Source organism: Cimex lectularius, unplaced genomic scaffold (genome assembly GCF_000648675.2).
Source record: "Cimex lectularius strain Harlan isolate CLEC.00 unplaced genomic scaffold, Clec_2.1 scaffold98, whole genome shotgun sequence".
Classification (NCBI taxonomy): domain Eukaryota; kingdom Metazoa; phylum Arthropoda; class Insecta; order Hemiptera; family Cimicidae; genus Cimex; species Cimex lectularius.
Window position 1 is genome coordinate 581,471 of NW_019392897.1, and position 15,062 is coordinate 596,532.

At 36.1% G+C, this 15,062-nt stretch overlaps 2 protein-coding genes across 2 annotated transcripts in view; one reads left to right on the forward strand and one right to left on the reverse strand.

Moving 5' to 3' along the window:
- Positions 1-15,062, reverse strand: part of LOC106664289 (chaoptin) — a 382,618-nt gene that overhangs the window by 158,182 nt on the left and 209,374 nt on the right. The window lies entirely within an intron of this gene.
- Positions 4,778-5,869, forward strand: LOC112127762. The gene is made up of 2 exons (XM_024229200.1): positions 4,778-5,702; positions 5,772-5,869. The coding sequence occupies exons 1-2, from the start codon at positions 4,793-4,795 to the stop codon at positions 5,852-5,854; spliced, it is 993 nt and encodes a 330-aa protein (XP_024084968.1). The 5' UTR covers positions 4,778-4,792; the 3' UTR covers positions 5,855-5,869.

A 15,062-nucleotide genomic window follows, 5' to 3' on the forward strand; every position in this document is an offset into this window, starting at 1 on the left:
TTTCGAATTTTCTCTCCTTTTTGCCATTTTTCAAATGAGCAGCGGCGTATTTAGTCGAAGGTCGTAGGTTCGGATCCCACTCGTGGCACTAACTAAGATTAATTAATTGAAAGAAGTGTTTTTAATATTAAAAAAAAATCGCGTTTTTTATTGTTTTTAAAACAGAAATCTATCTGATAAATTACGGCTCGACAGCTGATTTAAAAGGATACGGTGCCACATAAATACAACTGAGATCTATCGTTTCTGTTCTGAGAGATTCCTGGGAAAACTCTTTCTTTGGCAAAAGAGTTATTATGAAAGGAGTTAAGTAGGGCCTTGGAGGCCACACCGGCACAGATTTATTTTCATCTCGTTTACCGCCTGTTAAAAAGGTCTGTTGGAATAAAAGATTTCCCTGGGGTACTGCCCTAAATATCAATAAAATAGTTTACGTGAAGGGCAACATGCATTTGCGGAGTTTTAAATGTTATTCCAGCCCCATTTTGCTGAAATGAATCGTTGGAATGTTTTTAAATATGCAGGTAATTTACTGTTTTCAATATTTCTCCTCTATGAATTTGAAGAACCCAATAAAACTTAATAACTTTGCACATTTATGTGTTTTTTTTTTTTTTGTAATTCTCTTTTCTTATCTGCTTGTGAATTATATAAACAAATTTATAATAAATTATATTAAATAAATACAAAGAATCATGGTAATTTTCTTCACATTGACAAGTAACACATAAGAACAACATATGATCTATTGAACAAAAACACAAAAATGAATGAGAAAAAGCAAGGTGCAACACAGTCTACCAATAAAATGATTATTACAAACAAAGTTGGGGTTGTTAATATGATGTTAATATACCAATTTAATAAGGATAAAATAAAAATTTAAAAAATCAATTTTATTAGTTTCTGGGCGTTAATACTGCAACAACTAAAATAAACCATTTTTTTAAACTATGGCTAGCAGAAAAATGTTAATAATAATCATTAGATTTCGTGGTCAAATTGACCAAATAATTTCTTACAATTAATTAATCTTTATGTAAGGTATTGGTTAAAATGAAAAAGCCAGTGTTACGAGTGGGATTCGAACCCACGACCTTCGGCTAAATACGCCGCTGCTCTACCAATTAAGCTATGTTGTCTTCGATCCAATCGGACACCAACTTCCCATCCTTACATACCTTCCATTAAGTATTATTAAAATTAAGTAGTTAATAATAATGTTACCTCTTGGGTTAATTCAACCTCATAGTTGAAATACCCAAAATTTCAAGAAAGTACCCCGAAGAAAGTGTTTTCTTAAATTAAAAAAAGCTCAAAATGAAATAAATTCTAATGTCTTTTCAATTAATTAATCTTTAAGTACGGTATTGGTTGAGATAAAAAAGTAAGTTCCCTAAAAATCTGGGATGACAAGGTAGGTACGTTTAGGGTTACATGCAGGTAGTCTATCGGAATGGAACACGCCAAATATTCAGATTAGTATTTTAGACATTCTAAAGTTTAGGAAAACTTGATTTAGACATATTTCCCAAAATAAGAACACCTTAAGTGATCATTGTTCATTAATAAGTTTTTTGTATTAATCATCATACATGAACGCTTGAAATGAAGAAGAACTTATGAATTAGCATGTGTACGTTTTATATAAATTATTCGAACACGTTCCACTGCATTAACTATTAACTGTATTTTAACAATTAACTGACACAATTACAAATAGGAAAAAATATTTGTAAATTAAAATCTTTACGGTCTGTTCATCGGTTACTGTTAATTATTTACGTTAGTTGAGATAAAAATCAGTGTCACGTACGGGATTCGAACCCACGACTTTGTTCGGCTAAATACGTCGTTGCTCTACCACTTGAGCTATTGTGACTTCGATCCACTCGGTCAACAACTTCCCTTCTCAACCTACAACCTTTCGAATTTTCCCTTTTTTTGCTATTTTTAAGTGTCGTGTAGTCAGGATTCAGTCATTCATTTAGTCATAATATACATAATATGCAACTTTTCTACCTACCTACTTTCATTCAAAATAGTACTATGCAAATGGATAATTATCTTTCTTTGAATGGGGGCTGTGATGGGATGTCACAAGTGTCCGAGTGGATCGAAGTCACGATAGCTCCAGTACAGTAGCGGCATATTTAGCCGAAGGTCGTGGGTTCGAATCCGAACCCTAATCGATTTAAATTCTAAAGGTTATTTTTTAAAAATGAAATGAGATGCAATAGATTCCGCCTAACGTAGGAATTTATAGTAACATTGTATCATGAAAATTCAATTTAATCTCGATTTGATTTTAATTGAACAAAAAAGGGAATAAAAGCAGGCCGGACAATTTAATATATTTGAGAAGGATGCGGGATAAATTTTCTCTTCATTGGCAGTTAGAGGGCAGTTAAGCGTAACTTGTATCCAACTTACGGCCCTGGATCCAATTGGTGCTTTGCCATTACAATTAATACTAAGCCCAGCTTCTATATTACCGATCAAAGCAGTGTCAGAGCATCCGGGGATTAGCCATCCATGCTGATTGATACTAGCTCCCGTGGAAGCACCGTTTGGCCCGGATAAGGCTCAATTCTCGCGGAGCTTGCTACAGGATTCCGTCCCTAATTGGATCCTGTTTCTAAAGAGAGATTAAAATAAATTCCATTATGAGAATATTAGGGAGACTTTTCTAAAACTTCAGCACAAAACAAAAAGAACCAATTTTCCAATTTACGTTACTTATATGCTGATAACAAGGATTAATAAACTAATAACTTTTTCATTTTGCAATCAACCCAGCATAAACGCTAATAAAAAATCCATTAGATTTCGTGGTCAAAATAACATCTTTTACTTAATTAATCTTTATGATATTGGTTGAAATGAAAAAGGCAGTGTCACGAACGGGATTCGAACCCCCGACCTTCGGCTAAATACACCGCTGCTCTACCACTTGAGCTTATTAACTTATTATATATAAGTTAACGCTTTTAAACGATTAATTTTGTTTGCTTAAGAGGCTCTCAATCAAATGAAACCTATCTGCCTGTCATAGATGCAAAATTCAATTTCTCATTACTTTTGCATTTACAATCCATCCTCGTTCTTTTACAATGGTTCTAGCCGTTGCGTTTTCACAGTATACTGTAAACGTTAATCTTCTATTCATTATATTTCATGGTCCGATTGACCAAATAACTTCTTTCAATTAATTAATCTTTATGTAAAGTATTGGTTGAAATGAAAAAGACAGTGTCACGAACGGGATTCGAACCCACGACCTTCGGTTAAATACGCCGTTGCTCTACCAGTTGAGCTATCGCGACTTCGGTCCACTCGGACACCAACTCCCCATCTGAACCTACAACCAACCCATACCTTACAGAAAGATTAATTAGTTGAAAGAGATAATGAAAACTATTACCTGAAAAACGAAATTTCTTAATTTATTGTATTTACTTTGTTCACAAATCTCTATAACAAACTAATATTAAAAAATTGTTTTATTCAGTCCCAATCGCTTACGAAATTTGATGTAATATTATTATATAAGGAGTTGAATATCTCAAATAAATCAAATAATAAAAATCTATAGAAACGTCCAGGCGATATTAATCATTCAGTATTTTATTGACGCGAGTAGTAGGAAATGGTTACTTCTGGGACCGCCTCATACGTCATCACGCCTCACTCATGGGGTCTGACGGTGTATAGACTTTTGCCCCCCCCCCCCCTTTGGAGATACTGGGACCGCCTCGGTCAAGTCCAACTTTTCGGGACCATCTCACACATCACGTTTGACAGGGTTCACTAGCGCATCTGGTGGCTTTCTGGGACCGCCTCGGTGAAGGTCCAAATTTTTGGGACCGCCTCACTCGCGGGGTCTGACGGTGTGCCCCCCTCCGAATCTATTTTGGAGATGCTGGGACCGCCTCGGTCAAAGTCCAACTTTCTGGGACCGCCTCACACCTCATACGCTTCACTAGCGCATCTGGTGGCCACAATCTGAACTATTAAAATCGGGGGTCTGACGGGATGTTACCGAGAAATGAAAAAAAAGGTGTGGTGGTTTTGTCAATGCAATCGTGGGATCTGATGGCTTGATATTTCACCTCCAACCTCTAGTTTGAAAAAATGTGGTTGACCAAGTGTATTGGGATAACTTTAGTTTCGAATTCTACGTGAAAAATTAATTACCAGAGGGCACCACCGTTTTTCGATTCGAAGCGTATTTTCATAATTAAAATTGATTTTTGTAATAGTTTGCTGTCAACGCATCCCATTCGTGGGTACTCGACCGAGCCACCCTTCTAATTTGACTAGGAGGTTTGTGCACGCCTCCTTTCATCATGACGTCACAACAAACATACCGAGGGGTGAAAAAAATGGTGTTGTGGGGAAAGATATAGTGAATACATTCTTGGGGGCCATGTTAAAATTTCCTACACTTGTAACGTCACAAAAGTCATGCAGTTGCTTGTTTCTTTGATATGTTCTTTATTTAATTATAACTTGTTTTTGAATATGTTTAGTATATATATTTTTTTTCTATTTTTTAACGAGCGGGATATTTTGTAATTTGCTTATCATTACATGTATGTCGGAGATAATATGAAATGCAGTGACGTATCTGGCTAACTGTGACGTCGTGACATAGTCGAGACAACGAGTGGATCACAAAAAAGAAGAAGAAGAACAAAGGACAAAGTCAGTCAGTCGTGCCTTTGTCCTCACAGCTAGAGCATCGTTATATTTGTACTAAAATAAATAAACAGGGAGACAAACAAGCGAAATGGATCATTTATTTCCCCGTGAAGATTTCTCAGAAGTGGGATCAGGATCTGATCTGGATCGACGGCCAGTAGCAGTTTCAACTTCATCTCAAGTTCCTTGGAAGGAGATTCTCGAGGAGCAGAACAGAATGGTTTCTCTTTTCCTTCAACATTTGCGAAAGGAGAGAGACCATTTTGACCTGCCGGAATTCAATCCGGAGTTAGCGGACTCCGACCCTAAGGTATGGTGCACGGCAGTTAACGTGCTGATGGACGAAAATCCTTTGTCGGGTAGGCCTCTGTTGGTAGCCTTAACAAAAGCTTTGAAAGGGAGTGCTGCGCAATGGCTGAATCAAGTCACTGACAAAAAATTGACGTGGCAAAAGTTTAAGGAATTATTTCTAATACAATACGACGTAGCAGAAACTCCGACGGCCATCATAATTAATTTATTGGAAACGCAACCCTCAAATGGAGATTTTGTCGCATATGCCACCAAAATGCTGACTTCACTTTCTACAAAGTGGCAAGATATGACAAAGGATAAGATCGCCATGAGTTTAATTTTAGCACACATGGCTCGAAGCAACGAACGGTTTCGCAGATTAGCGTACACGCTTGAATTGAAAAGCAAAGAAAGTTTCTTAAAAGAAATAAAGGCGGCGACCCCGACCAATAAGAGACTTTATCCTTTCTCAACACCGAGCACAAGCGCATATGAAGGAGCTAAGATTGCGAGACGAATGTTCCCGAAATGTGTGCATCGCGGGTTGACGAATCACCAATCATCGGAATGTAGACGACAACATCACGGAAGAACAGACCAGGGCCTCGATCGAAATCTTCGATGTGAGAGATGTGGCACCACTCTTTCGTTGACGGTCGCGGGTTCGATCCCTGCCTTATCCACTGGTGTTTTTAGCGTAGGAGGTCAGTACGTCCTTACAAAGTAACAGTTGAGTTTAATAATTCTTTTTTATTATTTCTTATCTCTCTTAGGGTTTAAGCCCCCTCACTACGTCAAAGTGGAGATACATCAAGGAGGTTTGTTTGAAATAAATTTCTGTGTAATATTGATATAATATTTCTCATTCATACAGGTTTACGGGTATTTTACCACCTCGCCAGTGACTATACAGGTTCACGGGTATTATGTCACTTCGCCAGTGACCTAAACACACATGCTATTACACGAAATTTATTTCAAATAAAATATTTATAACGAAATTTTTTCTTTTATAACGAAAAAGTTTTCTTCTATAAAAAGATTACAAATAAAATTAAATGTAATGTATAATCTTCTTCTATGTATATCTTTATACATCAATAAATAGATTTTATATATATTGTTAAAGTAAAGTAGCTATCCTTTTATAAATAAATAGAAATTCTGTATAATTAAAAAGATATTTGATATAACTAACAAATAACAATAATAAAATAAAAATATTTTCCTTAGTTACATCGGTTACAAAAATACCCATTGATTATCAATGAAATTATGAAATACTCGAACAATTATCGTACATAGAATAGTGACCATGTGGTAGGGTGTCTACTGAATTTCCTATTTGACACCTTTTATCATCATGAGGGCTCAATGCTAATTTATTTATTTTTTCAGTATATACCTCATGGTGATAAGATCGAATAGCACGAATTTTCGTACGGAGTGGGAATTTTTTATAAATGAATTTTAGATAGTTTTCGAATGAGATGTTTCGATCCACGGACATTTTCGAAACACCTTTGATCTTTTTCGTCTTCTTGTTATTTTTTTTGTAGGCGTACATCTTTGAACGTATTCCTGCAAATTCTAAAATAGGTAATCCTCCTGCTTCGTCTTTAAATTTTCCAATTTTTTTCATGTTTTCTGTAGAATAACATGGATGAGTAACTTCATAATCTGAAGTATCACAATTGTGCAGTATTTTTTTAATTCCTTAAAAAAATATCTTTACTATGTATTTCATAAAAGAGCAAATCAGTGTCCATGTAGAGAATACGGATTCTATCTTTAAAAATACGTACCATTTCTTCGTAGTGGAAATACATTAAAGTTTTTGGCACATCGAGAAACGCCATTCCCACAAATATTGGTTTATTTAAAATTATACATTCACGATTCAAGTGAACGATGCACATATTTTCTGAAAAAAATGGTTCTGTCTTTAAATGTAGGCTTGGCTATTAATTTTCGCACTCTTTCTTCGCTATTGACCAACTCCATTTTCAAACGTTTTCTAACATTTTCAAGGGATTTTCCGAATATTGCGTTTATCATCAATTTGAAAAACCACTTTTCAAAATTGTTGTTAGCCATCTTTCTTTTTTCCGCATTCAACTCAATATAACTTTTTAGCCATTTACTTTCTTTGAATCTAATAACACGATGGATCTTACTAATTTTTAAACCCAAACGCATGGCTTGTTTTAAATTTTTGTAATGAACAACATATTTTGTTTCTGATCTACGGTCGTTAACAATTTTTTATTCTTTCCTTTTGTCGGGATTTTCGTTTCCGGTAATAAAGGGAGGTCTTTATGATTATCATCTAAATCCTGAGGGTAGTGGATATCTGCTTCAAATAAACAACCGTATTCTCCTACGTCTTCTATATCATCGATGATAATGTTTGTGTCAACCCACTCAAATTGACCTATAGGCAATAGTTGGTTCATAGCCCACCCATATAGATTATTTACATCATAATATTGTAGAAAAGTAGTTTCTTTTGTGTTATCGTATTCAGGCCGCCTCTTATCCCTCTTTCGATCATCATATGCATGTCATAATCGGTTAGCAATTGAAGAACAACATCTGTATGTTTCAGCGCTACATCCCAGGCTAATCCTGGATCCCAATTTGTAAATTCCCAAGCACAAATCGCGATAATTTTCGAAAACGTCGGCTAAGATTAAAACGTCAGTCTTGAGATAGAGGTCTAGATATTCACCCAAATTCTTTAAGACTAATTAATTGAAAGAAGTTATTTGGTCAATCGGACCACGAAATATTGGGTTGTCCGGAAAATAATGCAGGATTTTGGTATTAAACAAAAAAAAAGAAACTAGTTACTTTAAAGCAATGTTCTTTAATCAAAATAATTTCCCATACTCTCAATACATTTCTCCCAACGTGTTGGTAACTTATTAATTCCGTCTGAGTAGAATTCAGAATTTTTAGAATTGATAAAGTCAATAAATGCATTTTCCAGTTCCGTTTGATTTTTGAATATTATGTGTTGTAAGTAGTGGTCCAGGTGTCTAAAAAAATGGTAGTCAGTAGGCGAGAGGTCCGGAGAGTAGGGTGGGTGAGGCAAAGTTTCATAGCCAAGCTCCAATAATTTTTGTGACGTTACACGTGACACATGTGGTCGAGCGTTGTCATGCAACAAAATGGGCCCTTTCCGATTGACCAAAGAGGGCTTCATTACTGCCAATTTCTGATGCATGGTATTAATTTGGTTACAGTATGATTCAGCATTGATGGTTTCGCCAGGATTTAAGAAGCTGTAGTGTATTAAACCAAATGAAGCCCACCATACCGTAACCATTACCTTTTTTTGATGAGTTGGGGGCTTTGGAGCTTCTCCTTTGTCGAGCCACTGTCCAGAACGTCTAGTGTTATCGTAGAGAATCCACTTTTCGTCACATGTAACAATTCTGGCCAGAAATGGGTCATTTTTGTTTCGACAAAGAAGTGATGCACAAACATCAAAGCGCTGATTTTTTTGGCGATCGTTTAATGAGTGTGGAACCCAATTTTCGAGTTTTTTCACTTTTCCAATCGCCTTGAGGTGGTCAGCGACGGTCGTTTTACTGACTTTGAGTTGCTCTGCAAGTTCTCGAACAGTTGTTTTGGGGTTTTCTTCCACCACTGATCGCAGAACATCATCATTAAGAGAGGAAGGCCTTCCACGACCTTCTTCATCTTCAAGGCTGAAATCTCCCTCCCGAAATTTTTTAAACCACCTTTGCACAGTGCACTCATTAACACAACCCTCGCCCCAGACTTGGTTAATGTTTCTAGCCGTTTGGGCTCCGCTTCGGCCGAGTTTAAACTCGTAAAAGAAAATCGTACGAAATTCTCGCTTTGACATTATAAGGATGACTGAATTATTTCCAAGTAGCGGAATGCTACAGAGGTAAACAAACAATATCATTTGGAAGAGGAGTAATCCTGTAAACGTAAACAGAATATTTTATATAGATTTTTTTTAATGAAAACTTAAAATCCTGCATTATTTTCCGGACAACCCAATATAATGAATAGAAGATTAATGTTTACAGTATACTGTGAAAAAGCAACGGCTAGAGCCATTGTAAAAGAACGAGGATAGATTGTAAATGCAACAGTAATGAGAAATTGAATTTTGCATCTGTGACAGGAAGATAGGTTTCATTTGATTGAGAGCCTCTTGAGTAAGCAAACAAAATTAATCGTTTAAAAGCGTTAACTTATATATAATAAGTTAATAAGCTCAAGTGGTAAAGCAGCGGTGTATTTAGCCGAAGGTCGGGGGTTCGAATCCCGTTCGTGACACTGTCTTTTTCATTTCAACCAATACCTTACATAAAGATTAATTAATTGAAAGAAGTTATTTGGTCAATCGGACCACGAAATATAATGAATGGAAGATTAATGTTTACAGTATACTGTGAAAAAGCAACGGCTAGAGCCATTGTAAAAAAAACGAGGATAGATTGTAAATGCAACAGTAATGAGAAATTGAATTTTGCATCTATGACAGGCAGATAGGTTTTCCTACTACTGACGCGAATTGTCGAATTCTGGTTAAGTAAGTGTTTCGCAATAATTCTAGTTTATTAATTTGATCATATTGAGAAAAAACTTATACAGTGAAACCTCTCTACAACGGACAGTCATGGGACCAACGGATTTGTCCGTTGCAGAGGGGTGTCCGCTGAGGAGGGGTAAAAATGTAATGTTGGTATGTAAATATGTTTAAAAAATTTCTATTGAAATGCGAATTTTCATAATGATCATGGATTCCTTAGAAATTAATCCCTGTTCAGACAGGAAATTCGTAGAATAAAAAAATTAAGTACATATATGTACATACTTAAAAAATATTTTACATACTACGTAAGTAACTTCGTACTTCGTATGTACTGTTAATAAATTTAAATTTAAAGTAAATCCTGTTTTCTCAATTTCCAAAGTCTGTTATGTGTCCGTTATAAGGGGGAAATTTATCTCTCGGGGACAAAAAGTAGGCTGTCCGCGTCCGTTACAGGGGTGTCCGTTGTAAAGGGGGTCTAAATACATTGATTACCTATACTTCCTCGACGGGACATTTGAAAACTGTCCGTAAGAAGGGGTGTCCGTTCTAGAGGGGTGTCCGTTAGGTGAGGTTTCACTGTATTTACAATGGATGAAAACGGCAGAAACGCGTATAATAACCCCCTCCCTTTATAACGGCTGTGATGGACGTAGAAAAACTTGGACTATTGTCGTCCTACACAGCCCTTCTCAGTTGAGATGTCCCGGATGGCGTATTTCCCTTCCGTATAAAAGAACGTTCATGCCATTGAATTTATTATTCGATAAGAATCGCCTTGTGAGCTGAAAAATCGTTAAACGCCTTCATTATTTATAAAAAACCCCATGAAATAATTACTTTAAACTGCCACCATGAAAACTGACTCTCCTTTTTATTGTATTCATTTGAAAAGCCTGTTTGATTTAACTTGTTTCTTAAATAAGAACTTAAAAGGGCACAGCTAAATCTAGCAATATCCACAGAGTACCAAATTTTTATTCCAAAGCCTTCAGGACCATTGACAGTACTCCCTACTAACTCTCAAACATTACCCTTCACAATTATCTGAAAATGCCTATGTACAAAAAGAAATTCCCAAATTATCTTCCACGTTCCAAAATAAAAACTTCTATATTCTCTATTATCTCATTTCTTATTCAACAGAAACCATGGAGCTGTATACGATTTGGCACGATCTCGACCGATGAGGGCTCAGCGTCAAGAGCACGACAGGTAGATGGCCCTCAGAGAACCTGAGCCGGAGACGAGGGATCGTCCTCATCCGATTGAGTATTGGCCATACGCGGTTGACACACGGACACCTGCTTTTGGACCAAAGCCCGCGCAGGTGCTACTTATGCAGAGAAAGATTGCTCGATATGTCCCACATAATAGAAGCGTGTCATGCCTTGGCTCCATACAGAGAGCGTGTAGGCATGCCGTCAGATTTAAAAATGGTTCTCGAACACGGTAGCGAGTTTCATTGTCCCCTGTTCATCTTTGCAGGGGAATTGGGAATTTTGATTGTACATAGTCGACAAGATATGTGTTTTGTGTTTCTGTGTTTTGTATGAGTGAGTGTATTTATTAGAATGAATGCGGAAGGGCTGATAGTGGAATAGCATCTCTATCGCCCCTCGAGCTATGTACGTGACTTGGGACGATGGCGCAATATTTATAAAAGTACCCGATCGACCTTAATTGGATTGGTTTGTTATTGTATGCAGGTTGATGGAGGAATACTAAGTTCTCCTCCACCAAATAGAATGGATGTAATGTATATAGAAGTGAATGTATTTATTTGTGTGAATGCGTATTAAATGTGTGTTGCAATATTTCGCATGAGCTCGGGGCTAAAATGAGCAAGCTATCGGGTGCACTTTTCAAAAAAAAAATCTTAATCGAGGAATAGTTATGGGGGAAAGTTGAGAGAACACTATGGCTGTTAACTCCCCTTAGGGTATATGATCTCTGACTAATATAAATATCTTTAACAATACTTAAAAATTTGACTTTTCTAAAGTGTCTCATGCTACTATTGCGAATTCTTGAATGGTCTTGATTGAAACAATTGCACATTGCAATCTACGGTCTTTCCGGTCCGGATGCAATTACATGTGACATTTTTATTATACCAAATGTACATAACTTTCAACTATTATAAACAATTTTTAAATGATAATACGCGGAATAAGTTGTTTTATGGAAAGAACACTTTGAAGGACGAGAAACTTGTGCACTTCTTTCCACTCAAATTCTTTAGACAACGTTAACCTTGTGAATTATTAATAATGTTTTTTAAATATTGATGAAGGGGATATATTCTTTGAACGATCGATGAATGAATTGAGTGTTTTCTTCTGAATGGCATTTTCCCTTACCTTTAATTATTAAAATTAATATTTAATTTATTTTAATAAAAACTTTAAGCAAAGAAGAATTTTTAACAAAAATCTTTATTATCCTTGTAATGAACTGATAATAAAGCAATTACTTTAAAACGCTATCAAGGGCAGCGTTCACTTGTACTTCTATCCCAACCATCATTGCGCCATTTTCCCTTCTTTTCTTTGTGATATATTTAATTTCAGTTAATTACGTGCAAAGACGATACGGTTTTTTGTAATGCAGTTCAGGGAAGTGATTGTAGAAGTAGAGGGTTGAAAAAGGAGAAGGTTCGACAGCGATAAAAATAAAAAGGGGAGAGCAGGAGGATAAAGCTCCTGGTGTTTCCTTCCCAGTGGATAGGCAGCGAAAAACGCACTTACCTTTCCCCACGACATTAAAACTACTTACTGATTACCTTCAGTGCCATCTTGCTTGGTCCTACAGATGGTATCTAAAGAGAAATAATACTATCGAAAATACTATTCAATTCTGATTTAAATAATGATGTTATTCTAAAAAACAAAATGTGATTTCAATAGTTATTCAGATATCGTGAGATGCGGTCGGGTGTGATGTAGGTTTCAGAAAATTTTTGTAATTTCATGTATGCTTCACACTAGTACTGATACTAGTTCTTCATCTGGTACTAACCTGTTGCTAATCTTGCGACTATCGGATACTCGATCATAGCGGATTGGGTCCTTGAGAATTGCAGAAACATAATGAAATTCTACACGCGGAATGATCCGTGTATACCTCGCTCCCCTCCGCAGTATTGGTCTTTTTTTCGACTTTTTACTATGATTATTTGGAGATCGTGAGATGCGGTCTGGTGTGACGTTGGTTTTAGAAAAACATTTTTTTAATCGTGCCAACGTTTAGATCTTTATTGAGATTATCTTCAGGGCCTGGGATTTATAAACATTGTTTAAATTTTACAAATACATGTAGCATGTGAAAAAAGTGAATCTATACAATGCTAAAAATTTTATAATTCAATCAAAGTATATGTACTCACTGAAAATGTTTGTTTTCTGTGTAGATGTGTCATTCTTGTGTGAAAGTCCCAGTGAGATATTGATATTTTATGTTTGTATACATTGGATTTTGCTGGGGTAGGGAAGGAAGTTGGAACAGAAAACATGTTTATATGAGGAGTCGGCCATAATAGCCGTTTTTGCGAAAAAAAAAGAAGAAACGGCGAGGCACTACCTCGCAGGGTGTGATAGGTATGCTAGGTATAGATTTGAAATCTTTGAAGGAGTGGACATCACCAAATCACTCCCCGAGATTAAATGGTCCAAAATCTTGGGGTTTGTGAACAGGTCCAAGAGGTTTATGCAGGACACGTGAGCCGACCAAGTCACGGACCTTTTAGGGATGGGGTACGAATCTACCCAGGCATTTAACCCCTCGGGTCTTGGACGCCCACCCTGCATAATATATATGATATATGAGGAGTCGACTTCTTTGAGGTAATAGGAGCCGACAATGGCAAAAAGTGGGTAATGGTTCGGCCTGATTATCTTTTCAGGATTATTTTGGCGGGGATAATTGGGGAAAGGAAAGCCAAATTGCTCCAAAATTAAACTATGTAGAAATGTTTGACGTGTGGAATGTGATGATTGTTTTATATGTTTTGTGTGATGTGATGATGATATATGAGTGTTATCGATATTGGATTTGGTTAATGATATTGGCATAGCTGCGACTGAGTTTACATGTGTCTGTTCTGTAATTGATGATCTCTGTTGATGTAAACCATCAACCACTAAAAAGTTTTTTGTTTGTTATGTTCTGTGGGTAATATTTTGGAATTGTTGAGGTCGAAATTGTGTTGGTTGGTGGCCAGTGCTAGGATTTTGTTTGGGTTTTTTGCAATCATAGATATGTTGTTTTACTCTTTTGTCCAGATATTGGGATGTAAGACCGATCTAAGTTGCCGGACAGTTTAAACAGTTGATTTTGTAGATTACGTCAGATTTATTTGTTATTGGTGTGGGATCTTTAATTTTGGAAGAAGTGTGTGAATTGTTTTATAGTTTTTGAAAGCTATTTTAAAGTTATCAGAAGAGAGAAATGTGTTTAATTTATGTGATAGGCCGTGAATGAATGGCATGGAAATGTATGCTGGTTTGTTTGTATTTGATAGATTTGATGTAGTATTATTAGTAATAGTAGATGGTGTTAGTGCTGAGTAGTAGTTTTTAATTATTCTATTGATTATGTGTTCAGGGTAGTGGTTGTTATGGAGGATCTGTTTGTATATTTTTATGTTCTATTGGTGAAATGATTCATGGCTTAGTAGAAAGAAAAACTAAAAGTTTATCGATAACAATATCCAGAAATGTGTTTCCTTTAATTCTTTGATTTCTTACCCCTGTTTATATTTTTTTCGTCTTAGTCTGAGTTGGGCTGAACAATCTTGAGAAGGGGGTGTGTTTTGTATTTGGAGACTATCCAAGAAGGCAGATCTCTACAAGGAGCTTGTCTCGATCCATCCAAGTCGAGTCGTGTCAGCACTGAACACACATAAAGCAATTGTACACAAGTAGGCAGCTCTTTTTCAGCCTCTTCACTTGTACTAACCTTCGCCTGACTCTGCACATTTATAGAACAAATATCTATCTGTAAAATTAAAGACGAAATACACTGACGGGCAAAAAATTCCACCTAACTGATTTTTTTTCATTTTCTCGATAAAAGAAAATTCTTCCTTTAATTTGTCTCATTGTTTTTATCAATAAATATTATTTTATGCTATGTTTTTAGTTGGGAATATCAATTAGACGTAAACGCACTTAATCCTTAATCCAAAACAAGGATAAAGATTTTCTCAATGTGATCGTGAGATACGGTCTGGGGTGACGTAAGTTTTACAAAAACATTTTCTTCATCGTGCGAACGTTTCGATCTTTATTGAGATCATCTTCAGGGCCTGGGATTTACACACATTGTTTAAAATATACAAATTTGTTTAGGATGTGAAAAGAAAAAAAAATATATATGAATTTATACAATGCTAGAAATTCAAGAAAATTCAACCAAAGTATTTGCACTCACTCAAAGTGTGGTTTCTGTGTAGATACATGTAATCAATAACTAACGACCACTA

Bases quoted from the DNA above. Each gene is read 5' to 3' on its own strand.
- LOC112127762 (XM_024229200.1), top strand. From the start codon at position 4,793: ATGGATCATTTATTTCCCCGTGAAGATTTCTCAGAAGTGGGATCAGGA. The intron at 5,703-5,771 runs GTCAGTACGTCC...TATCTCTCTTAG, and splicing joins TGGTGTTTTTAGCGTAGGAG to GGTTTAAGCCCCCTCACTAC.